Genomic DNA, 26,070 nt, shown 5'->3' with positions numbered 1-26,070 from the left:
ATATTTTTGGACTGAAAATAGAGAGCAACCATCTCATATAATAGGGAAATAAATCACTTTGTGTACAGCATTGATGTGATTGTACGTGGAATATTTGGTTTAGTTCCAGGCATCCTATTAGCAGAAATATTGACAAGTTGGCGGGAATGTAGCAAAAAATTAGTTGTTTGAGGCTTTGACTCATGGAACGTAAATAGTAATAGGCTAAGCAGCAACTAAAGGAGTGGATGTAAATGTGGAAATACTTGAAAGTTATAAATATCAGATATAGTTGGAGGCACCCTTGGTTCATTAAGTGGGATCCCAAGCCCATATGCATGGGAGAACCCTGCGTGTTTCCCCCTAGGCCCAGTCCTACTCAGTTATCAAACAACACCTTTATCTATGCAATGACAAACCCGCAGTTAGAATAAGGATTCATTCAGGAGTCCCTAAGGTGCCACATATGTTTCTATCTACAGAAGTGGCACAATATACTGAGCATCCAGTATAATTAGAGAAACATGCTCCAACCCACTTAAACAGCTAAACAAACTGTAGCCTCAGTGTCTTACTCTCAGACAGTGTACCTTTTGCCTCGTGTGTTAGTTATTGATGCTTGGATGTAGTGCAAGTTGAGAGGGGGAATCCCATTCCTTCAGCATTGTCTTTATGCATGCCTCTCCATGTGGTTACAGTGTTGGCCAGAACTCCTTTGTCTAGATTACACTTTCAGCTTGGTTGGGGCTATGTCGCTGGTCTACTTCCTGGCTGATCCATCATACTACCTCTGTTGGGGTCTCTGTGATTCCTATATTAGATATTACAGATCTGTGTGTGAGTCCCTATTAAAGATATAAAATCCCGTTTTAATTGGTTAAACATTATGTTTAACTGTTTAACTGATTGAAGAGAGTGGGGGGGGACACTGCTCCCCCACCTTAAGAGGTAAGGTTGGAGCTGCCTCCCTGCTGCAGGCAGGGGCACCTGGGCCTACTGTGGACAGACACTGCTCTGGACGACGGAAGTAGCCCATCTCTATGGCAGGCCTCCCCACGGACCTAGAGCAGCTTCCTATCCGTGGCAGGTGGGGAGCTGGTCCAACCCTTCACCTGTTAATGGTTAACCAGAATCTGTAGCACCACCATTAAGGTTTTTTAGATGAAGGAAATGCAGTGGATCTAATCTACCTCGACTTTAGTAAGGCATTTGATACAGTACCACATGGGGAATTATTGGTTAAATTGGAAAAGATAGGGATTAATATGAAAGTTGAGAGGTGGATAAGCAACTGGTTAAAGGGGAGACTACAGCAGGTCATACTGAAAGGTGAACTGTCAGGTTGGAGGAAGGTTACTAGCGGAGTTCCTCAGGGATCAGTTTTGGGGCCAATTTTATTTAATCTTTTTATTGCTGATCTTGGCTCCAAAAGTGGAAGTGTCCTAATAAAATTTGCAGATGACACAAAGTTGGGAGCTATTGCCAATTCAGAAAAGGATCGGGATATCATACAGGAAGATCTGGATGATCTTGTAAATTGGAGTGATAGCAATAGGATGAAATTTAATAGTGAGAAGTGTAAGGTTATGCATTTAGGGATTAATAACAAGCATTTTAGTTATAAACTGGGGACACATCAGTTGGAAGTAACGGAGGAGGAGAAGGACCTCGGAGTCCTGGTTGATTATAGAATGACTATGAGCCGCCATTGTGACATGGCCGTGAAAAAGGCTAATACGATCTTGGGATGTATTAGGCGAGGTATTTCCAGTAGGGATAAGGAGGTGTTAGTGCCATTATACAAGGCATTGGTGAGACCCCATTTGGAATACTGTGTGCAGTTTTGGTCTCCCATGTTTAAGAAGGATGAATTCAAACTGGAACAGGTACAAAGAAGGGCCACTAGGATGATCCGAGGAATGGAAAACCTGTCTTATGAAAGGAGACTCAGGGAGCTTGGCTTGTTTACTTTGACCAAAAGAAGGCTGAGAGAGGACATGATTGCACTTTTTAAATATATTAGAGGGATAAATACCAGGGAGGGAGAGGAATTATTTAAGTTTAATACCAATGTGGACACAAGAACAAATGGATATAAGCTGGCTAGTAGGAAGTTTAGACTTGAGATTAGACGAAGGTTTCTAACCATTAGAGGAGTGAAGTTCTGGAACGGCCTTCCAAGGGAAGTAGTGGGGGCAAAAGATCTATCTGGTTTCAAGATTAAACTAGATGGGTTTATGAAGGGGATGGTTTGATGAGATAACAGGATCTTGGTATCTAATTGACCATTCATTATTAGTGGGAAATAGGTCAATGGTGGGATGATAGGAGTTACTATAGAGAACTTTCTGGGTGTCTGGCTGATGAGTCTTGCCCACATGCTCAGGGTTTAGCTGATCGCCATATTTGGGGTCGGGAAGGAATTTTCCTCCAGGGTAGATTGGCAGAGGCCCTGGAGGTTTTTCGCCTTCCTCTGTAGCATGGGGTACAGATCACAGCTAGAGGATCTCTGCATCTTGGGGTCTTCAAAGTATTTGAAGGCTTCAATATCTGAGATATAGGTGAGAGGATTATTCTAGTAGGGGTGGGTGAGATTTTGTGGCCTGCACTGTGCAGGGGGTCAGACTAGATGATCATAATGGTCCCTTCTGACCTTGGAGTCTGAGTCTATAAGGGTGATGTTCACCGGTTAATTGGTTAACTTTTCACATCTCTAGTTCCTGCTTGCCTAAGGACAGATTCCAAGCCATGAACAGCCTGGTAAAACAAAATCCACCACATACCAGGTCTTTGTATTTTTTTTTTCTGTCAGTTAGCTCATCTGCTTCCCCTAGATAGGATGTGGGACCATGTCACTGAAGCATAGGGAACCTCACTAGTTTCTTTTTAAAGAAGTACATGTATAGGGCAGCAGCCTCCATTTTTCCCGTGAGTACTGATCCCTATGTGTATTCCATGCATGAGTGACAGATAAGCAGCATGCACAAGTGCAGGAGTGCGGGTGGATGTTGAGATGCAGATGCTATAGATGTCTGTAATTCTACAGAAGAGGCTTGGACTAAAGCCTAATGCTTCGTGAAGATGTAAGCAACCTAGAGTTCCATCTATAACTTGTATTTCTTTGAGATGTGCTGTCCCTATTTTTATTCCACTACCTGTCCTCCTCTTCTGCTTCGGATCATTCCTGGATTCACTGGAGAAAAGGAACTGGAGATGTGGTCGGTCCACACCACCCCTTTCAAGCTTAGTATTAAGTATAATGAGCAACATGGCACAGGGTTGGAGCAACAGATAGTACTTACTAGTTCGCTGATCTCAGGTGCATGGATCAAATGCATACCCACATGTGTAATACAGATAGGGACCTCACATCTTGAAGAACCTTCATTTATGGGTAACTAACCTCCATAAGTATCAGGTTGTCATCCTTTGATGTGGCAAATCACTAGTGGGGAGGTGAAATAGCTGGTGATAATGGAATTCACATATATTTGTTAACTTTGTTTCCCTCCAAGCCTGATCCTTTCCTTGCACCCACCATGTTTATCTGTCCTCTCTTTTCTGTTTACTCCCCTGCCCAGCTAGCCAATTCAATCTCCTTGCCCAGCCAATCCTAGTTTACTTGTCTGGACTCCCTAAGCTCCTCAAACCAATTCAATTTCTTTCCTCCACCCACTATATCCTAGGCTCTCATCCCAGCCCTATTCTGCCCAGGCCTTTGAGGTCAGTTTCCAGTCTATCACTTTCCAGTTACTTATCCAATCTGTCTGACTCCTACTCTGCTCCCCCATTTTTTCATATTTCCATTGCGGTTCCAGGATCTTTGGTAAGCCAGTCCCTTTTTTTGCCTCCTAACAAGATTTGGCTTTTGCCCTCTCTGAATATGATCCATGCACCTCCTTCCAAGAAGATTTTCTACAAATATATTAGAAGCAAGAGGGAGACCAAGGACAGGGTAGGCCCCACTACTCAATGAAGAAGAAAAACAATAACCGAAAATGTGGAAATGGGAGAGGTGCTTAACAATGTCTTTGTTTTGGTTGTCAGCAAGAAGGTTGGTGGTGATTGGATGCCTACAGTAGTGAATGTTGGAGAAAAGGAGATAGAAAAAGAACAAGTTAAAAATTACTTTAAAAAGTTAGAAGTCTTCAAGTCATCAGGGCCTGATGAAATGCATCCTAGAATACTCAAGGAGCTGATTGAGGTGGTATCTGAGCCATTAGCTATCGTCTTTGGAAAAGTCATGGAAGATGGGAGAGATTCTTGAAGACTGGAAAAGGGCAAATATAGTGCCCATCTATAAAAAGGGAGATAAGAACAACCCAGGAAACTATAGACTAGTTAGCTTAACTTCTGTGCCAGGAAGGATAATGGAGCAAACAATGAAGGAATCCATCTGCAAACATCTGCAAGATAATAAGGTGATAAGTATCAGCCAGCATGGATTTGTAAAGAACAAATCATGTAAAACCAACAGAATAACTTTCTTTGATAGGATAACAAGTCTTCTGCGTAAGGATGAAGTATATGTATTATATTTAGACTTCAGTAAAGCATTTGATATAAGGATGTTAAGGACTATTTGATTAATTGACTATCCGATAAGTAAATGCTTATCGGCCAGTCCAGTTGACTAGTCGCTCTCTCCCCATCCCCCCTTGCTGCCTCTGTCACATAGGGGCAGCAAGGGGTGGGAAGAGAGGATACTTCAAAGCTGTAGTGCTGCACGGAGCCTGGGGTACCGGCTCCGTGTGGTGCTGCTGCTTTGAAACACCGCGGCGTTTCAAAGCAGCAGCGCTGTGTGGAGCCCGGGGTCAGCGAGGGACTCTGAGTCCCACGCTGACCCCAGGCTCCATGCGAGTACTTCTGCATTGAAATGCACAAGAGCCCCTGCTGGGAACTCTTGTACATCTCAAAGCTGCTGCACCGTGTGCAGCCTGGGGCCAATGGGAAGTCCTGCTGACTCTGGGCTCCACGCAGGCACTTCCACTTTAAAATTCACAAGTACCCTAAGTGGAAGCACCTGCGTAGAGCCTGGAGTCAGCGGGACGTCCCGCTGGCCCAGGCTGAACGCAGCTTTTGTACATTTCAAAGGAGGAATGCGGAAATGCCTATCGACTAGTTGAGTAGCGGATGGAAATTTCATTGACTATTTGACTAGTAAATTAATTGATATTTAACATCCTTAATTTGATACATTCTCATAATCTCTTATCAATAAACTAGGAAAATACAATGTAGATGTGGCAAGAATATAAGAACGTCCATACTGAGTCAGACCAAAGGTCCATCTAGCCTAGTATCCTGTCTAACAGTAGTGAATACAAGATGTCCCAGAGGGAGGGATCACAACAGGTAATCCTCATGAGATCGCTCCCCTGTCGCACACCTCCAGTGAAACAGAGGCTAAGAATAACCATTCCTACCCATCCTGGCTAATGGCCATTGATGGAGCAAACCTACATGAATCTATCTAGCTCTTTTTTGAAAAATTCTAGCCGTCACTGCATCATCTGGCAAGGAGTTCACTCAGCACACAGTCAACCTGTGGAAGAAAAACTTTTGTTTCTTTTGAACTTGATAAGAGCTACTATAAGGTGGTGCATAACTGTGTTGGATAGCCAGTCCCAGGGTATGTCTACACTACAGCTCTAGTTCGAACTAACTTAGTTCGAATTAGTTAATTCGAACTAAGCTAGTTCGAACTAACGCATCTAGAACTAAAAACTAGTTCGAACTAGCGTTTTGCTAGTTCGAACTAGCAAGTCCACATTGAGTGGACTCTGAACAGGGCTTAAGGATGGCCGGAAGCAGTGCCGGCAGGGCATAAAAGGAGGACTTAGAGCATGGAGATGCTGTCTCAGGCTAGCCGAGGGCTGCGCTTAAAGGGTCCCGACCCCCACCCCGGACACACAGTTCTAAGGGGTGCCCCGCTTGCAAAGAAGTTCTGGCTTGGAGTGCCCTGAGTGCCCACACTGGGCACATCACACCACTCGGCCATCAGCCCGGCTGCACTTGCCGCAGGCTGCCATCTGGGGAGAAGGAGTAATTGGGGGGCTGCAGGAGAGCTTCCACCCCCAGAAGCCCGCAGAGCCAGCCCAGTCCTCCCCATCGGGGGCTCGTACCCCATTCCTCCCTCACCTCCTTCCACTTACCCTTCCTTAGCCCCCCTTCTTATTGATGTACAAAATAAAGATAACGTTTCTTCCAACATTGACTCTGTCTTTATTGAAAAAAAACTGGGGGAGACTGGGAAAAGGAGGTGGGAGAGGGGAAGAGAAAGGCTGGGAGAGGGGAGGGCAACTAACATGATCAGGGGTTGGGAACAGGTCCCAGATGAAGAAAGGCTACAGAGACTGGGACTGTTCAGCTTAGAAAAGAGGAGACGGAGGGGGGACAGGATAGAGGTCTCTAAAAGCAGGGGTTGGGTGGAGAGGGTGCATTCAGAAAAGTTCTTCCTGAGTTCCCATAAAGAAGGACTAGAGGACACCAAAGGAAAGGAATGGGTAGCAGGCTTGAAACTAGTAAGAGAAAGTTGTTGTTGTTGTTGCCAAAGCAAATAGTTAACCTGTGGAACTCCTTGCTGCAGGAGGCTGTGAAGGCTAGAACTAGAACAGAGTTGAAAGGGAAGTGAGATCAAGTCATGGAGGTTGGGTCCATGGAGTCCTATTAGCCAGAGGGTAGGAGTGGTGTCCCTGCCCAAAGTTTGTGGAAGGCTGGAGAGGGATGGCACGAGACAAATGGCTTGGTCATTGTCTTCGGTCCATCCCCTCCAGGGTCCCTAGGGTTGGCCGCTGTTGGCAGACAGGCTACTGGGCTAGATGGACCTTTGGTCTGACCCAGTACGGCCATTGTAAGCTCAGGGCTCAGGGTCGGGGGTCTCAGTGGACCCCCTTGATTTTCATGCACACCTGGTCCTGGGTGGCCAGGCTGGCAGCTCTCCTGCCCTAGACGGCCACTTTCCTGTGCCTAGTGCGGAGATCGTGGACGAGGTCCACGATGTCCGCACTAGCCCAGGAAGGTGCCCGCCTCTTGCGGTCCAGGGCAAGCTCCCGGGAGCCGCCAGCCTGGTCCCGGCAAGAGGGGGTGGGCTGGGGGGCATCGGGTGGGTGGCTCTGTGCCGTGCCAGGTGCAGGGTCTGCTAGCTGGGTGCTGGCAGGCTTGCACCTGGCACGGGCACCGTAGCCAGCCCGTGCCCCTTTAAGGGGTCCGGGGCCGGGAGGGGGGCATAGAGTTTCCCTGGTGTTGGCCAGAGTGGCCACCAGGGAAACCTGGGGAGGGCTAGCCTCCCACTAGTTCGAACTAAAGGGCTACACAGCCCTTAGTTCGAACTAGCTAGTTCGAACTAGGCGTTAGTCCTCGTAAAATGAGGTTTACCTAGTTCGAACTAAGCTCTCCGCTAGTTCGATTCAAATTCGAACTAGCGGAGCGCTAGTGTAGCACCTATTAAAGTTAGTTCGAACTAACGTCCGTTAGTTCGAACTAACTTTGTAGTGTAGACATACCCCCAGAGAGTAGTTATCTATTGTTCACAGTTTAATGGGGTTAAGGACCAGAGCAATGCTGGGTAAATCTTTTAGTTTTACATATAGCATGAATACAATTCACACTTTTACTTTGATCACCAGTGTGTCACCAGTCTATATATGCCTTACATGGTACCTTTTTAGACAGAGATTATGACAACAGTGAGTTATAGTACACTGGGCTGGTCAGGCCAGCTGAAACTCACTATTTAGGTATCAGGAAGCCTCTTGCCTTCTGGCATTGGGATGCTCTCAGGGTCACACTTATCATGACACCTGAGCTAAGATTCTGTTGTTGTCTCCCTCTCCCCCCCCCATGGCCCCCCCCCCCCAGGGCTAACCCTGGCAAACCACCGCTGTCTTCTTGTCCACCCCTGGTGTAAGGGCTTTAGCCCTAAAGGGGGTTTTCAGGGTGGAAGCTCTGTGCTGCAGCAAGTGCTGTCCCAGAGGGCAGGTTGTACATGTCTTGTGACTCTTGAACTTCTCAAGTTTATCTCATGCAGCTAGGAGCATCAGTAAGTTTGGCCATTCCTATGCTGTAGTGATGCACTAGGAATCTTGGCTACACTCTTCAAGGTTCACCAAGGAACTACAGAATACTATGCAAGACTAGCCCTTTGAGATCAATCATCTGAACTAGAAGACAGATAAGTTGTTGAATTCACTAAAATATTCTAGGGCTACCCTCCGTTCCCTGGGTTCTGAATACACAAGTCCTGAAAAGGAAGAACCATAAGTAGTCTAACAAGCTAAGGTCTTCATATAGCCATTCTGCTATCAGCACTCGTATGAACCACCTCACAAACAGCAAAAGGTACAAAAATTGAGAAACACTTCCCCTTCTATCTCTACTGTAGCTACTCAGCCTCACCCCAAACTAACAGATACTTTTGATGGGACACTCAGGGTGCAAACCAAGGTTGATACCATCTGCACCTGACTTGGAGTTCTGCTTTGGTGAATGCCTAGCAGTTTCCCTCCAAAATGGAGGGCAATAGCTGGCAAATGGATGCTGGATATCATCCATTCTGGCTGTACTTTCAGGTTCTTCGAGTGGTCCGCATGGGTGCTCCACGTGTTGGGCTCATCCCGGCACCGCTTGTCGGAGGCTTTTCATAGCTGTAGTTGGCTGTGCCGTGCCTGCACAGTAGCCGTCGCACGCCATCGCGCCCTTTCTCTCGTTGCGCGGTCCAGCCCCTCGCTAGTTCCTCTCAACCGTCCTCAGTTGCTGATGTAACTCCGTTGTCTCTCCTCAGAGACTACTCCATTGTACAAACAAAGTTAAAAGTTCATTAGGTTTTCTTAGTGTCTTACTTTAGTTAGTTAATACTTAGTAGTTTAGCCGTATTTATAAAAAAAAAATTAACATTAGAGCGTTTGTTAGTTAAACCAGTTACTGTTCTTAGTTCTAGTTATTAGTTGTTCGAACATGTGCTGAATTGGGAGCTAAAATGCCTGGTTCACCAGGTTTTAAAAAGTGCTCCCAGTGCAAAGACGCTATGCTAGCATCTGATGCACTACGCTTCAGATTGGCAGAGACCATGAGGGGTTTTTATCTTTCTGTACAGCAAGATGAGTCTTGGGTCACTTGCAGGTTTAAACTGGTGTAAATGGTAAATTCCCTGTAACTTTATTTCTTTAAATCATGATTTGAAGACATCAGTAACTCAGCCAGAGACTAGCACTCTATTACACAAGTGCATAGGTAAGATTCTGTGGCCTGCAATGTGCAGAATGTCAGATGGGATGATCATAAAATTCTGATCTGATCTGATCTTAAAATTTTAATGTAGTGTATGTAATATATGCTCCCTTACTGGTTCTTGTGATATGTGCAGCCATCTCTTTTTCTTTTGTGGTGGTACTTAATGCTGTATTTAGAATTTTCTTCGAAAAGGCATATTTCAGAGAATATTTTTCAGATCACCTTCTTGTGGCAGGATATCCTGAAAGGATTCTTTATGGTACAATAGGAACTTCTCTGACTCACTTCAGCTATGCGACAGATTGTTTGAATTTAGCATATTGAAACTATTGTTTCATCTTATGGACCCCACAGAGAATGAAAACCAAAAGTTCAAAATGATGACCCTTACAATGGAACGCAAGTCTTAGCACACAAATATGAAGTCTTTATTTAAAGAGCAGATGTGTTTAAAAGATGTGCTATTGTATTCAGTCAGAAATTATCAGGTTTGATGTAGGAGGAATTCTTGAGTGAAATTCTGTAATGTGTTATGTGGCAGGTCAGAGTAAATGACCACTAATGGTCATGGTCCCTTTTGACCTTAAAATGTGTTAATCTTTGAATAGGCAGCACTGTGTAGGGTTTTTTTTAAGTCATTGGCACATTGCTAGAGAGAATTGGTTTACCTGGGGCAATCTTAAAATAGAATTTATATCGGTAGGTTAATGATATATGTTGGATATCTTCTCTGGAATGGAGAAATGCATTTAAGTTATCAGATTTTGAAGAATTATCAACAATGGTGGGAAATATCAATGATAAAGTTGGCTCTGTTTAGGACAAAGGAAATATATTAAATCTGTAAATTATTTTCTCCAATGCCAAAACAGTTGAAATGTTACAAAATTTTAGGAGACAAGTCAAGAGAAATGATTGTGGTTTGCATAAGTAATGAGAGGGGTTATTTTGTACAGTATCTGAGGAAATTCAGCATTTAAATTGAGTTTGCCTTCAAATTGAGATTGTTGGTAAGGTGAGTATTTTGGAAAAGAATTTAATGCATAGGCAAAATGATTAATGCCTATGCTGCAAGAAGCAACAGACTTGTTCCTTTATAAAATGCTCTAGAAAATACTTGATTATTTTCCATGACACTGCTTGGTAAAAGAAGGGATAAGCAATTAACTGTGTCGCATATCATCTTACCTTGATTTTGTCTTTCCAGCAGATTGCCAAATTGAGGCAGCAGCTACAACGCAGCAAACAGAGCAGTCGTCACAATAAAGAAAAAGAACGTCAGTCACCGCTCCATGGCAACCATATAGCAATCAGTCAGACTCAGGTAAGCAGCTCATTGCCTGTATCAGCAACCTTTTTTTTTTTTTTTTTTTAAACAGAGTTAAGTGTATAGTTTCTTTGATTCCCTCCCTGTATTTTGTCATGTTTAAATGCTTAACACGGGTCTTGTCTACACTGAGAGGTAAAGTGAAATTTATTAAGGTGGATTTTCTAGCATCCGATTTTGTAAAGTTTAAGGTGCATGTTCCCATTGTGCAAGAATTTGATGCTGTACACATCCCCAATAGGGTGGTTACCATTGACTTTCAAAATGATGCACTATGTGTAACTGTCCCACAGTTCCTGCTTCCACTTTGAATTCTGGGTTATGCTTCTAGTGCGTACTAGTGCAGCAGGTGCATCTGGGTACATGTCATTAGCATCCCATATTACACTTGTTTCCTCCCTCCCCCCTGCTTGAAAGCAATAGCATACAGTCTTTTTGTGCCCTTTTTTCCTTCATTATCTGTGGAGAAACCATGGCAGGGTGAGCATGGAACCCATTCAGCACCAAAGTATTATGGCAATCAGATTAACCATTGTCAGCCTTATGCTTGTATATATTCAGAAGACTCTTAGGAGGCCATGAACATACTCTTCTGTGAAGCTCTTGAGTTGAGCCGCCAACATTCAATCTTCTTGACACAATGGAACACCAGTTCTGGTGCCATCAGACAAGTACAGATTTGTGGAACTGTGTACTTATGCAGCTATGGGACAATCAGCAACAGCTGCAAAACTTTTGCATGCATAAGACCACTTTCATGGAAGCTTGTGAATTGTTTTTCCATGTCCTGAAGCACAGGAATACCAGAATGAGACCTGCTCTGACAGTTGAGAAGTGAGTGGCAATAGTCCTGGGGAAGCTTGCAACGCTAGACAACTACTAGTTGGTTGGTAATCAGTTCAGAGTGGGGAAATCTACAGTTTGGGCGATTGTGATCCAAGTATCCAATGCAATCAATATGCTTCTGCTTTGAAGGATAGTGACTCTGGGAAATATGGAGGACATAGTGAAGTGATTTGCCACAATGGGGTTCCCTAACTGTGGTGGAGCAATAATGGAAGTCACATCCCTATCTTGGAACCTGCTCACCTTGCCAATGATCAAGTATCAGAGGGGTAGCCGTGTTAGTCTGAATCTGCAAAAGCGGCGAGGAGTCCTGTGGCACCTTATAGACTAACTGAAGTGTAGGAGCATAAGCTTTCGTGGGCAAAGACCCACTTCATCAGATGCATCTGACGAAGTGGGTCTTTGCCCATGAAAGCTTATGCTTCTACACTTCAGTTAGTCTATAAGGTGCCACAGGACTCCTCGCCGCTCTTGCCAATGAGTACATAACTTGCAAGGAGTACTTCTTGATAGTTCTGCAGGCACTGGCGGATCTAGGGCCCCTGGGAGAGGCGGCTATGGAACTTCGTGAAGAAGGAATGTGCGGCTGCAAGGGCTGAAGGAGATGCCTGTGTATGTGGCTGTCCTGGATGTCTGCCATGCGCATCCACCATGACTCTCCTGGTTCTTCACGTTTCCTGCATGCACAAGGGAGCACCACGGGACACAGCCCAGCCTCTCCAGCTCTGACGGACGGCGCACTGGCCTGTCAAGCACCAGGGGGGGACACGTCTCATGGACCAGACAGGCCTAGCCCAGCCTCTCCAGCCCCAGAGGACTGGGGAAGGGAGGGCACCCGCATGACCTGTCCCAGCCTCTCCAGCACCGGGCGGGTGGGTGCTGGGGACAGCAACACACTGCCCCCACAACGCCTACATCAGGCATCCTGTGTTTGAAGTGTGGATGGGGCTAGGCTGGCAGTTTGGGAAGGCAGAGCCTTCCCTTGCCTTACACACTGGATGCCCGTGCAGAACAATCACAGCAGCGTACTGTGGGACACCTCACTGAGGCCAAGAATGTCAACATTCACAGCGCTGCCTCTGTACTACCTTAAAATTCGAGCATGCAAAGTTGAATTGACTCTTTTTCCTCATGAAAAACAGGAGTATCAAAATCGATTTTAATTGACTCATTGTTTAGAAAATTGACCTAATGCAGAGTTTGACCTAAACTCAGTGTAGATCAGGCCCCAGATTCATGTCATAGGTGCTAAAATGGTTTATATCCCAGTCAGAATCATACTAAAAAAGAAAATTGTGCCAAGAAAGCAACCAATGCCTTTTGTAAATGTTTGAAAGATACCTTTTAAAAATTCTTCTAAAAAATACCCCTTCAGTCGGACATTACAGGGACAAAAGGCTTTATTGATTAAGCTAACTACTTGTTAGCTCCTTATATCCATCTGACCCCATGCCAGATAACATACTGGGAATTCATGCTCTCTCTCACCTCCTAGGAATACCACTGCCACCAGTTCAGCAGCAGAGTTCTGTGAGGGCAAGCAGCTCTAGCCTATCCTAAATAATGGCATAGACAAGTATGCCTATGGAGTTTGCAGATGATACCAAGCTGGGAGGGGTTGCAAATGCTTTGGAGGATAGGGTCATAATTCAAAATGATCTGGACAATCAGAAGAAATGGTCTGAGGTAAATAGAATGATATTTAGAAAGGACAAATGCAAAGTACTTCACTTAGGAAGGAATTCAATCTTCTTCAGTCAGTTTCACATAGAATGAGAAGTGACTGTCTAGGAAGGAGTACTGAAGAAAAGGATCAAGGGGTCATAGTGGACCACAAGCTAAATATGAATCAACAATGTGACACTGAGGAAAAAAAACAAACATGATTCTGGGATGCTTTAACAGGATTGTTGTGAGCAAGACACAAGAAGCAATTCTTCCACTCTACTCTGTGCTGCTAAGGCCTCAACTGGAGTATTGTGTCCAGTTCGGAACACCACATTTCACAAAAGATATGGAGAAATTGGAGAGGGTCCAGAGAAGAGCAACAAAAATGATAAAAGGTGTAGAAAACATGATCTATGCTAGAAGATTAAAAGAAGTAGGTTTATATAGTTTGGAAAAGGGAAGACAGAGAAGGGACATGATAGCAGTTTTCAAGTAGAAGAAGGAGGGGAAAAAATTGTTCTGCTTGACTTCTCATGATGGAGCAAGAATCAATGAGCTTAAATTACAGTAAGGAGGGTTTAAGTTGGTTATTAAGAAAAACTTCCTAACTTTCAGGGTGGTTAAACACTAGAATAAATTGCCTAGGGAGATTGTGGAATCTCCATCATTGGGATATTTAAGAGCAAATTCTATCAGGGATGATCTAGATCTGTGGTGTCCAACATGCTAGCCACTAGCCACATGTGGCTAATTTAGCTGGTTGTGTGTGGCTAAATGGCTTGAACAGTGTGGTTATTTGAGTGTGGCTAGTTTGCTATAGCAGTAGCCACTATAGTGACTACTACTTCAGAACTGGTTGGACATCCCCGACTTAGATGGTGCTTGGTCCTGCCATGAAAGCAGGGGAGTGGACTTGATGACCTCTTGTGCTCCCTTCCAGTTTTATGATCCTTGTCCTTTGCTCAATTGGTTCACTGTCATTCAGGTGTTTGGAATCTCTGGGTCCAGTGGCAAGGTACTTCCATATACCACAATAATTTGAGGATATTAAAAGGTCCCCAGAAACTCTTACTCCTCACCTTGACCAGCTGCAACATTAGCAAGGACATATCTTCACAGCAACAGAAAATATCAAGGGATGACTTCATCATAGTTTATAAATACCTACACGTGGAACAAAATTTTGATTATAAACTTTTCAGTCTAGCAGATTCAGTCTAGAAGGTATAACAAGATAAAGTAACTAAAAGATGAAACTAGACCAATTCATACTGAGAAATAACGCAGAAGTGGGTTTTTTAAAAACGGTAGGGGAAATTAACCATTTGAACAACTTATGAAGGATTGTGGTAGATTCTACATCAGTGGCAATTTTAAAATTTAGATTGGATCTTTTTCTATAAGTTACACTATAATACAAACATTAATTCAGGAAAGGTCAATAGCCTGTATTATGCAGGTGGTCAGATTAGAAGATGACGGTGGCCTTATAGTTTGGTCTACATGTAAATCACAATTTTAATTTTTAGAAAATTCACTACAGTGTAAATGGTAAAGTATTTGATTTCATGGAGATTGTAGGAAATAATTTTACAAGCACATTTAGTCAATTTCAAGGATAGAATGACCTTTACAAGTAACATTAGTTTAAAAGATGGAATGAAACTGACTAACATTACTTATAAAGTAACACACTAGGAGCTGCATTTTTTTCTCATCCCTACCAAGTGCCCCTTTCCAATACTCCTATATCCTCCAGACCTTTGCTCTGTCTCTTTTTCCTTCCCACACTATGCACTTCTTCTATATTCCTCCCCCTTTGACAAAAGTTGAAATTCAGCTCACTCCATAAAAAATAAATACAAGCAGCTTTAGTTTTTCAGTGTAAAATTTCTTTTTCTTTGTGTTAATCCCATCAAATGGTATACAGTTCCTCTTTCTCCAAGGTATTATGCTCCATGCCATATTCTCTGTCCTTCCCCCCCCCCCCCCCCCAACATAATAACATGTTTTCCTTTATAGCATCTCACCATCTCTTGGGCAGCTTCTCTTGCCTTTTTCCTTCAGTCTTAATATGATGAACTCTCTTCTGACATAGTAGCTAGGACTGCATTTACATGTCCAAGTCATGTGAATCAGTACTCACTCATTTTTTCTCATTTATGAGTATTGAGCATGTACTGGTATATTTATATTATTTGCTGAATAGTATTACTGTCAAATTGCTCTAACATACTCATTTCTTACATGGTCATTCTTGCTGCTGCTTCAAGTGATTGCTCATGTGCATTCCAACTTGGGTGTGTGTGTGCCATGCACTCACTGTTCCCAGGAAGGGTTTTTCCCTATGGGTATGTCTACACTACAGTGTTATTTCGAAATATCTTATTTTGAAATAGCTTATTTAGAAATAACGCGTCTATACACAAAATGCATTTTGAAATAGCGTTTTGCTAGTTCGAAATAGTGCATCCGTACTGAGTGGACTCTGAATCGCATTTAAGCCTGGCTGGAACCAGTTCTGGCAGGGCACCAAGTGAGGACTTACTGTGTGGGGCTGCTGCCTGAGGCTATATGAGGTCTGTGCTTAACAGGATCCCCTCCCTTTAATACACACTTGCTAGAATCTTACCTGCCGGGATCTCAGAACTCTCTGGCTGACAAACTCAGGTGCTCATTCATGCTCATGAGTCGTCTCTCAGATGGGAGGTTGTGCAGTGGCTTTTCAAGAGGAGGGGTTGTCCCTGGATGGACCTCTTTGCAACACGGGAGAACAGGAAGTGTCAGGCCTACCTAGGCAGCAGCAAGGGCTCCCTAGACAATGCCTTCCAAATTCACTGGGGGAAGGGGTTCTGTATCCATTTCCCCCCTTCCTTTTAATTCACAGGGTGTTGATCAAGGTTGGCAAGGACAGTGCAGCATGGCCCAGACAACATTGGCATACAAGGCTCCATCAAGTGTCAGTGGCACTTCCTGATGGCCTGGAGGTTCCATGGTTGAGTGCATTGGAGCAAGTGTTGGGAGGGAGTGAGGACAATGTTGCTGGCTAGTAGGAAGCCTTCTAAGCTGGCCACATATGCTTCCAAATGGAAGAGTTTTGCTTGTGAACCCTACAGCAGGGCACCAGCCATGACAGACTTTGGTTCCCCTCATTCTAGAATACCTGGTGGGTTAGAAACAACAGAGGCTTGCTACTTCCTCCATTAAGGATCATCTGGCCGCAATATCAGTGTTTATTGGTCATTCAGTATTTGTGGACCATTTTGTGGGCCAGTTCCTTAAAGGCCTGGACAGGTTATCCGATAGTCGAGGGATTAATCAACTAGTTGCTTCCCCACCCTCCTGTCTCTATCAGAGGCAGCAAGAGCAGGAACTGGTACCTGGGGGAGCCAACTTAAAAGCCAGTTCCCCCCAGCACCATCCATGGGAGGCAGGGGGGGTAGGGGAGACCAGGGGCGAGCCAGGAATTGGCTGATTCCTGGCTCATGCCTAGTCTGTCACACCTTTGCTTTTTAAGTGTATAGGCTTTTCATCCATTTAAAATGCTAAAGCAGGAGGGACCCAGTGCAAGCCGGGAATCAGCTGTCCTAGCTGACGCTGGGTTCCTCTTGCTGACTAGCTGTGACGTAGTGGGGGTACCTGGCTGGTTTCTATGCTGCTGGCTCTGGGGTAACCCCCACTGGCTGCCGTGGGTACCACGACCCAGCAAAACAGGATGAGTCACTATGCAAACCAGTATGGCCAGACACCCCCCCATGGAGAGGAACAAAGGAAGGTGGAATGCTGCCCTGGCTGGGGGGCAGGGCTGGAAGAAGGTGAGTTAGTTGCTGTCTGAGAGCATGGAGGAGACAGCCTACGGAAAGGGGCTGGAGTTTAGGGGCCCAGTCTCCCCCATCTCAAGGGGGCCTGAGGCATCCTAGCCCAGCTCTGTGACCAGATTACATCTGTGCTGTGCTGTATCCTGGAGAGGCAATAAACTTCCTCTATTCCACCGGCTGGTGCAGTCTGTTTGTGCCATTTCGGGGTGCAGGAGACGGGGGACCCCCAACGCGCCGTCACACTAGCTGTTTAAAAGATGAAGAGCCAAGGGCTCTTAATCCATTTAAAAGGCTGGTGTGCAGTAGGAGGGGCCCTGCGTGAGCCGAGAATCAGCTTTCCCGGCTCATGCTGGGTCCCTCCTGCTGCACTTTACCCTTTTAAATGGATTTAAGAGATGACAGGGTCTTTAATCCATTTAAAAGGCAGAGCTGGAGTGGGGTTAGCTCCAAGGCAGGAGCTAACCCCTCTGTGGCTAATCGATAAGTTGATTAAACTAAATTTAACATTCCTAGGACCAAAATGGCTTCAACATCACTGAAAGCAAATTTAAGGTAGAAGCTTTTTTTGGGAATAGGGACTATTTTTTTTCTTGTCTGTAAAATGTGATACCTAATTATGATGTTTGTACAAATAACTATTTCCCTTCCCTTGTTCCTTAATACTTGTGAAGTATACGTGGAAACAAGATCTTGGTTTCTCAATGTATCTGTTCTTCAGGATGTTTCAGAAAGTCACATGCCAGTTTGATAAGTCATTTCCAAAGCAATCAGTCGTGATGGCACAAAAGAGCATAAACCAAGAACACCGATCTTAAATATTTAAATATATATTTAAATATCACTAAACAGAAGCTCAAATGCAACTTTAATCTTCGTCATATATTTATGATCCATAGCACACTAACTCTGCTGGCTTGTCTGCCCAAATTGCAAGTCTTCCATGAGATATGTAGTAATAAAGTACTGCATACAGTGAGGGCATAGAAAATGGTGCAGTGAAAACATAAAATAGTACATAAGGAAACTTAGTCTTATTGTGGAAGTATAGTTTTGTTCTTGGTCATTATATTTGATATTTTATTTTGAACATTAACCAGTGAAAAAAGAAAAAAACTGCATATAGAGATGTTAATATTGCACGGCTAGCCACTCAGATATCCGGAAATGGCAGAGTTAAACTTGAGCATGCATTTGGGTTGGTATACAAAATAAACCATCAGTGTCTATCTACAGAGGAAGTCGGTACAAGATATGAGGAAAATTATAAAGAAGTGTTCTGACTAGATTTGTTGTTTTTGTTTATATTTGCTTCTTTTCACTTCTTTTATCTGTTTGAAGGCTTTGTTTGTCAGAGGTTTTTCTCTCCTTGCATTCTTCATGCCACACCTTTGCATTCCCTACAAAGTACACATGCCAAGTAATAGAAAGCACTGCAGTAAAATATTTCATGTAAAAATTTGATTGTTTACTTTTCCAAGAAAAAGTAGTGTGAGTGGCATTAAATTTATCTAAGCTTTAATTTCTGTGTCTCTAGTTTCTTAGTGCAATGTATGTTTTAATATTCACAAACTAGAGATGTCTCTTCTAGATTTTAAGAGTATGTGATTCTTCAATTCACTATTTATCGATTTTAAAAATGTGATGACCTTTTACTAATACCCAAGTTCCATTTTATGAAATTCTCCAATTTTAAAACATATATAACATTTTATTTCATTTACCTTTTAGGCATCTATCTCAAGATCAGTCCCTATGCCACTGTCAAATATTTCAGTGCCAAAATCAGCTGTTTCACGCGTGCCGTGCAATGTAGAAGGAATAAGCCCTGAATTAGAGAAAGTATTCATTAAAGAAAATAGTGGAAAAGAAGATGTATCCAAGGTAAGGTTTAGGGGTGTATTTACATGTTTAATTATCAGAATTTAGTAGTTTGCACAAAACTTCTAAATGATTGAAGCATCATGGCTTTAAGTCTAGGATTGACTTGACAATTTTCTGTTACATTTTATTTTGCCAAAACCATAGAAAAAGTTTTCTTTTTGGAAAAAAATATCTGCTTTCTACAGAAAACTTTAGCTTTTCATTAAAAACCCAAATTTCTGAAAAACAAAATATTTCCATTTCGTGCTGCTGTGGTATTTGGTGAGAGCTGTAGTTCGATTACCTTTCTGTCCCCCTTCTCGTTTGATGACTAGGCTCCAGAACTGGACTTCATCTTGTTGGTGTTTCATCTGTCCTCACCAAGAGAGGAGACTGTGGTGAATTATGAGAGATATAGACCAGCTAGTGATACTGCTTATAGAAGAGAATAGGAACAAAATATACATTCATGACGTGCACCACGGCAGCATTTCAGAACTGAATTATTTCACTGAAAGGAAAATATTTTACTTTTGGTTCTCCACCAAGGGAGGAAAATATTTTCTGATTAACTCTAGTCATGGTAAAGCTTTAGTATCTGGTTTTGCAAAAGTTCATACAGTGGTTTATGTACATGAGTTTTGAGATGCCAAAAGCTGATATTTATGTTACTTCATTATGGTGTTAGAACACAAAAAATGGTAAAATAATCCTACCTTGTCCAGAGGCATTAAATCTGGTCTTCCAAGGCTCGAGTTTTCTATTTAGAAGTGGTATTTTGACAGCATTTGAAAAATCCGAGAAACAATAAACATAGTCTTATTGCTGTCTTTTATAGTTAGAGACCTAGAAATACATGGATAGCCACTTTATATCTATGGGTATCCGCATCTGTGGTTGTGGATGCAAATATCTGTAGCTTATTTTTGTGGATATGGATGTAGATGCAATACTTTTTTTAAATCTAAAACCCTACAAATGTGTAGATACCCACATTATATCTGCAGATATCTGCATCTACAGATGCCTATGTGTATATCTGCGACTCATTTATGTGGGTAGAGATGTGGATGCAGAAACAAATTTTGTATCTGTGCAGGGCTCTATCTGTAGTCTGTATTACAGTGCCATTGCTGATGTCACCTTGGTTAGAGTTGTGATCTTTGAAATTTATGACCTCTGGTTTTATCAGACTAATCAATATTCTTGGAGTCTGACATCTTCTTATTGTACATGATGCACTCAACAATGTAAGTTGTTTGAATGCTCTGCCTCTGATCCAGCAAAGCAGTTAAGTACATACTTAAACGTTTGCTGGATTGGAGCCAGAGAACTCAGCATTTTACAAGATCAAATAAGTGAACCTCACTTCATAAGAGCGTGATAGATCTAGTGTTTCTTTTTTGTGTCCAAAGAATCATAAGTTAGAGATCTGACCTATTATATCTAGCTGAGCCTTTTGCCAGGGGAGATTTTAGTATTACACAAGACAGTTTCTTGTGTTTTATGCACAAGAAATATAATATAAAATATCCCAAGGACTGACCTTCCATCACTTTCATGCAAATATTACTAAATAGCTTAAGAGATCTCACTGTTGGGAAGCGCACACTCACTCACACTCACACTTACTCTCTCTCGCTTATAGTTTATATTTGTCTCTTCATTTAATAGTTATACCCTCTTAAATTAACTTAAATAACTCTTCTCCATTTTCATTTATGGGCTTCAAAGTAAAAATTTGAAATAATATCCTGGGGTGCCTTTGGGAGAAGTTTGTCTACTAGGTGGACAAATATTTCTATAATGTTGTGATAACTCCACTACCCAGCCTAGTTATCTAGCCAAGTAATAATTCTTAATATTTGTTTGTATGTCAGTGCCTCCAGCTCCCTAATACATTTTGTTGCTCTACAGTGAATGTCAGTGTGTGTGTGTGTGTGTGTGTGTGTGTGTGTGTGTGTGTGTGTGGTGTGTGTGGTTTTTTTTTTTTGTAGTGAAGGTATTAAAACTGAAGTAAATATTATAGGTGCAGTTGCACCAGAGCCATGTTAAGGATGACTGTCATTTTTTTGCTCTATAATGTCTTTATTTGCTGCTCACGGTTGCATATTCATGTCTACTTGGTTGTCCATTGTCATTTCTAAGTTTGAGCACTACTGCTTCACAAATTCTCTCTCCTGTTAGATAACTACCTTTTGGATTCTTTTCCCTTAAATATTATACAATGCATTTTATTTTTTGTAGTTTCTGATTTTTAGAAGTCTTCTTGTATGGTTTTTGTCATTTCCCCCATCTCCCAATTTATCTGTGAATTTTTTGAATGAGCTTTTAATTCAATTTTTAGATTAATGAACTTCAAATAAGATTGGATACAATGTAGGACCAAATTAAGCACTGGAGTACATGAATGCAACTTCATTGACTTCAGCTGAAATTTAATCCACAGGTTTAGTTGGTAATCTATTAAATTTCTCCCCCAATTTGATACCTTGATATTTATCATTATATTCTGTTTACAGTCTTTCAGAAGGCTTTTTCAATATATGTGAATCTTCACGCGAATCAGGTTTGAATTAAGACTTCCGTATGCAGAATGTGCTTTATTAGCACACAAATACATTCTTTTCTACTTTCCTTGTAACAACTTAATTTTGTAAGTGTATTTTTTTAAATAAACAGTTATGTTTACAAGATATATTCTGTATCCCCATGCTGACTATTTGCTCTTGACTCTCTAGAAGCTAGAAATATTTTCTCTCATTTATTTCATATTTTTTTAACTAGGGGTAGAAATTAGACTTGTAGGATAATAATTGCTAGGATACTCACACTATGTATTTATATTCTCAAAATAATTGTTAAAGGCACAGTAACTTTTTATTAGCTAATTCCTTTACTATTCCAGCAGAATATAGTTTGAATGGTGGCAAACTTGTATATTTTCAAATAATCCCTTTCCTTCTCTTTAGTAATATGCATATTTTAAATATTTACATCTCTTTAAAGATCTCTCAACTCTTCCTTTTTTCTTGTTAAAACAGTTAAATATTAACTGTTTAAGTCCTTGTTAATATCCTTTCCTTATTTATTTAATGGACTTAATTTCTTCCTACTATTGCTTCCTTTCTTAATACATGTATGAAAGCCCTCTGTATTCTTCTTAGCTGTTGTTGATTCTCCCCCCAACCTTTTGTCTAGCACTAACCTATTTTCCTTTTTGCTGTCTCTTGCCAGTAACCCTTAGTTCTAGTCTTCTTTAGTTGCTCTTCTTTACATTCATACTATGAACCGTGATCACTTTCCTCATGAAGCCATGTGTGTGGCTTTGGAGGGTGGATTTTATTCTCAGTTTGCAGTTGATTTACAGATGTGTTTGCAGTGACTGAAGGAGGAGTGTTGGATTTCATGTAGATGGAAACCATGTTCAACCCCTCATGTTTGACGTACGGAAAAACACAGGTGTCCAGTTGCAGTGTTCAACCAATAGACAAATGCCCAGGAGCTGGGCACTTAATTTTTTTTCTGTGCATTAAGTGTAAATGAACAAATTTTATCCAAACTTTTTTACATAAGCCTTTTAAAAATAGAATTTAGCTGTGACACTATTAAAAAGCCATCCTAAAAAAGATTAGCCATTTAAGTGTTCACTTTAACCATGTATTTTGTTTAACTTCCTAATACTTCTGCAGTAAGAGAGTAAGCTAGTTTGTGTGTCTTGTTCTAAGTCCTGTATTAACGAGGTTTACAGGATCGGTCGGAAAAGGCTTTTCTTGTTGACTGATCCCCGTCTAGACTGCCGCTTTTTGCCGGCAAAGTGCCATGTCGGCAAAAAGCAGTGGCCATTTCTATTCAAATGAAGCATGGGATATTTAAATTCCCACTTCATTTGCAATAGTGATGTACCTAATCTACATCCCTCTTTTGGCAGAGGTGTATAGTTTAGACACACCCATATTGTTTACTTTCTCGGCTGTTATAAGGGAAAGCACTGTTTGTATCTTGTCTCTGCCAGTACATTACAGCCTGGGTGGTGTTTTTAAATAGAAAAAATTCTAATTTTATGAGATTGAAATATTAGTTTTGTAAATAACGATAAAATACATGGAAACTAGATCCCTTGTGCCTATTATGGGTATATTGCATCTCAGTAACATTAATGCTCAGACTTTACGTGGTTTCTTTAAAAAATGAAGACTACCACTGTGAGTAGTTTATTGGTGCATTTTAATGGAGTTCCTTCAAACAGGCATGCTTCTATCAGATTGGCCATGTCTGTATCTCTGCCTAAGGGTCTTGTTGCAAGAAAGAAAGGGAGACAAATAGCTATCTATCTCATGTCATCTTCTGGGTGTAGCTATTATTCTGTCAGTATTCAAAAGGCTAACACAAATGACTCAATACTTTTACTAAAAACATACACAGTACAGAAAATAGTATGTAATTTTCCATAAATTTATCATACGAAGTAACAGCAGCTGTTGTGAATTAATTACTTTATTGCTTCAGTGAAGACCTCAATTTTTAACATACTCTATAAACTTTAGATATGGTTCATGGAAAGTAATTTTGAAATATATAATTCAAATGTTAAAAGCAATTCAGGCTATTTTTCAATTTTAATGGCAGAATGTAAATACTTCTTCGCATAAGACACAATATTAAAGTGAAAATTTACAGTTAGTATTTTGACAGGCATTTTAAAATTGCATTCTTCTTCGAGTGGTTGCTCATGTCCATTCAAAGTAGGTATGTGCACCGCGTGCACCGCATCTTCCGGATCGTTTTCCCTAGCGGTACCTGTAGCGCCGGCAGGGTGCCCTCTGGAGTGGCGCCGCCATAGCGGAGCATAAGTACCCCTGCCGGCGCTGCCCCACCTCAGTTCCTTCTTACCGCAGCGACGGTCGTTGGAGCGTCTCCATATCTCCCAGCCTACTTAGTTAGTTAATGGTTCCCGTTTTCACATTCGTTTGTAAATAGTTCTCTCAGTTAGATAGTTAGGTTCTTTGCTTTGTTCCTTCCCCCTTGGGGGTAAGGAATGCCAGGTCCGCAAGGCTTCAAGACGTGCGCTGACTGCGGGAAGCTTATGCCCAAGGGCGACCCACACGACAGCTGTCTTAAGTGCTTGGGTGAGGCTCATCTGGCTATTGCCTGTAAAATCTGCAAGTCCTTTAAGCCCTGTACCAGAAAAGAAAGGGTTTCCCGCCTGAAACTTCTCCTCATAGAGACAATGCTTCAGCCGGTGCCTCCGGAACAGCCTGTGGTGCGCAGCGCACCGGCTTCCACGTGGGACGCCCCTCACCGGCACTGCGCGTCGGCTTCTCGGCACCGATCGCACTCTCCTCCGACTAAGAGAGTGAAGAAATCCCGGGGAAGATCCCCTTCGAAGAAGACAACGTCGGTGGGGCACCGCACTGTGGGCTCTCCGGTGCGCGTATCGTCCCCTCCGCACCGTCGGTGCCGAGGAGGTCTAGGTAGTCCTGGTCGCCTACCTCCACACCGCCCGTCCACGCCGGATATGTTCGAGGCGGCGCAGGACCTTATTAGTCTCACAACCTCCCCTCCATCCTCGGTTGACTCGGAAGGGTCGAGGTCACCATCGTCGGAGGCTCGGCTGGCTACGGCTTCGCCCCAGCATGGCCCAGGTCGGCATGCTAAAGTGGCTTATGCGTCGGGACCACCCCATGTGGGGTCAGTACCGATCGCTACTTCGGCACCCCTCTCGTCGCCGAGCCGTCACTCTCAGGGAGTTTCCAGCCATGCGCGACCTGAGATACAGTTGAGCTCCTTGCCAGCTCCCCGCCTGGCGGTGGTGCCGGTACCGTATCTGAGTAGCCATGTGGCGTCCACTCAGACCTTTCTCTCCTCCGTGGAGGTCATCCAGGAGCCGGCGTCCGTCTCCGTGCCTTCATCGACACAGTGGTCTCGCCAGGCACCGGGCCTGGGTACCCCGGTGCCGCAACCACCGGCCGCAACTCAACCGGCACTGGGCCTGAGCACCCCGGTGCCGCAGCCTTGGGCAGCGTATCAACTGGCACCAAGCCTGAGCACCCCGGTGCTGCAGCTGCTGGCGACTCAACCGGCACCGGGCCTGGGCACCCCGGTGCCGCAGCTGCTGGCGACTCAACCGGCACCGGGCCTGGGCACCCCGGAGCCGCAGCTGCTGGCGACTCAGCCGGCACCGGGCCCGGGCACCCCGGTGCCGCAACCGTCAGCGGGCCTTCCGACACAGGGCATGGGTCCCCCGGCCCATACTCATACGGGTAAGCCTGAGTCAATGGCAAGGTTTGCCCCGCTTTCTTCATCGGCTCCACCCTGGCCGGAGTCCGATTATTCCTCGGACTCGGATGCTTCCTCCTTCCGTTCAGGCTCCTCGAGGGCATCCTCGACCCATAGATCCAGGTCCAGACATAGGAGGGGCCACACTCAACAAACGTGGCCTCCGCACCCACAGTGGCCTTTCTGGACCCCCTGGGCCTACCATCAGTGGCAAGGTCAGCTGCCTCCTTCTCTGGGGTCAGGGACGTCAGGGCACTGTTCCCGACCGTCGGTGTGCCTGTCCCGAGCCCCTCCCTCCCCGGGCACCTCAACCCAATCCAGCGGCACCGCAACCACCGGCACCGGAGGTGGACCCATCGGGAGCGCAAGCTACTCAGATGGCTCCGCAGCTGGCGACAACTGTTCCTGTGCCACTTCAGGAGTCGTCGTTGTCGTCCCCGGACGAGGCACTAGCAGACTCTACACTGAGTCTGCCGTCAATGGATGCCCGCATGCACCAAGACCTCCTCCACCGCATGGCTGCCAACTTGGCCGTTCCGGTGGAATCTGTCATTGAGGACATGGATCCAATGGTGGACAGCCTCACGGAAGACGCACCTGCGCGATTAGCCTTACCACTTAACAAAACAGTATCAAAGATTACCAACGCCCTGTGGCAAACGCCAGCAACCTTGACCCCTACCTTAAAAGGTCCACCCTGAAGTCGAGAGGCGTTACTACGTCCCAAACTTGGGGCATGATTACCTGTACTCACAACCCACCCCCGGGTCCTTAGTTGTGCAGGCCGCGGCCCAAAAGGAAAGACTCCCTCAGCCGGGCCCTTCTCCAAAGGCTAGGGAGCCTGAGAGGCTGGACCTATTGGGCCATAAGGTTTACGCCACGGGGGCGTTACAACTCCGCATTGCAAACCAGCAGGCAATGCTGAGTAGGTATGCCTTTAACACCTGGCAGGCCGTCAAAAACTTCCGAGACAGACTCCCTGTGGAGGACCGTCAGGAGTTCGCAGCTGTTGCCTCAGAGGGCAAAGTCATCTCGTGAACTGCTTTCCAGGCGGCTCTGGAC

General features: G+C 43.9%; 1 protein-coding gene across 4 annotated transcripts in view; it reads left to right on the top strand.

The window, feature by feature from the left end:
- Nucleotides 1–26,070, top strand: part of GLCCI1 (glucocorticoid induced 1) — an 88,507-nt gene that overhangs the window by 41,029 nt on the left and 21,408 nt on the right. For 2 of the 4 annotated variants that reach the window (XM_075922316.2, XM_089776688.1), the window contains exons 4-5: nt 10,421–10,534; nt 18,598–18,750. In XM_075922316.2, coding sequence (XP_075778431.1) covers nt 10,421–10,534; nt 18,598–18,750 — 267 coding nt within the window. Of the gene's footprint in view, nt 1–10,417; nt 10,535–18,597; nt 18,751–26,070 lie in introns of all 4 variants that reach the window. The other 2 variants (XM_006114515.4, XM_089776687.1) reach the window with 1 other exon arrangement.

Source organism: Pelodiscus sinensis, chromosome 2 (genome assembly GCF_052426305.1).
Source record: "Pelodiscus sinensis isolate ZL-2025 chromosome 2, ASM5242630v1, whole genome shotgun sequence".
Taxonomy (NCBI): Eukaryota; Metazoa; Chordata; order Testudines; family Trionychidae; genus Pelodiscus; species Pelodiscus sinensis.
The sequence above is the reverse complement of the archived record's forward strand: the minus strand, read 5'-3'. Positions and strand labels throughout refer to the sequence as shown.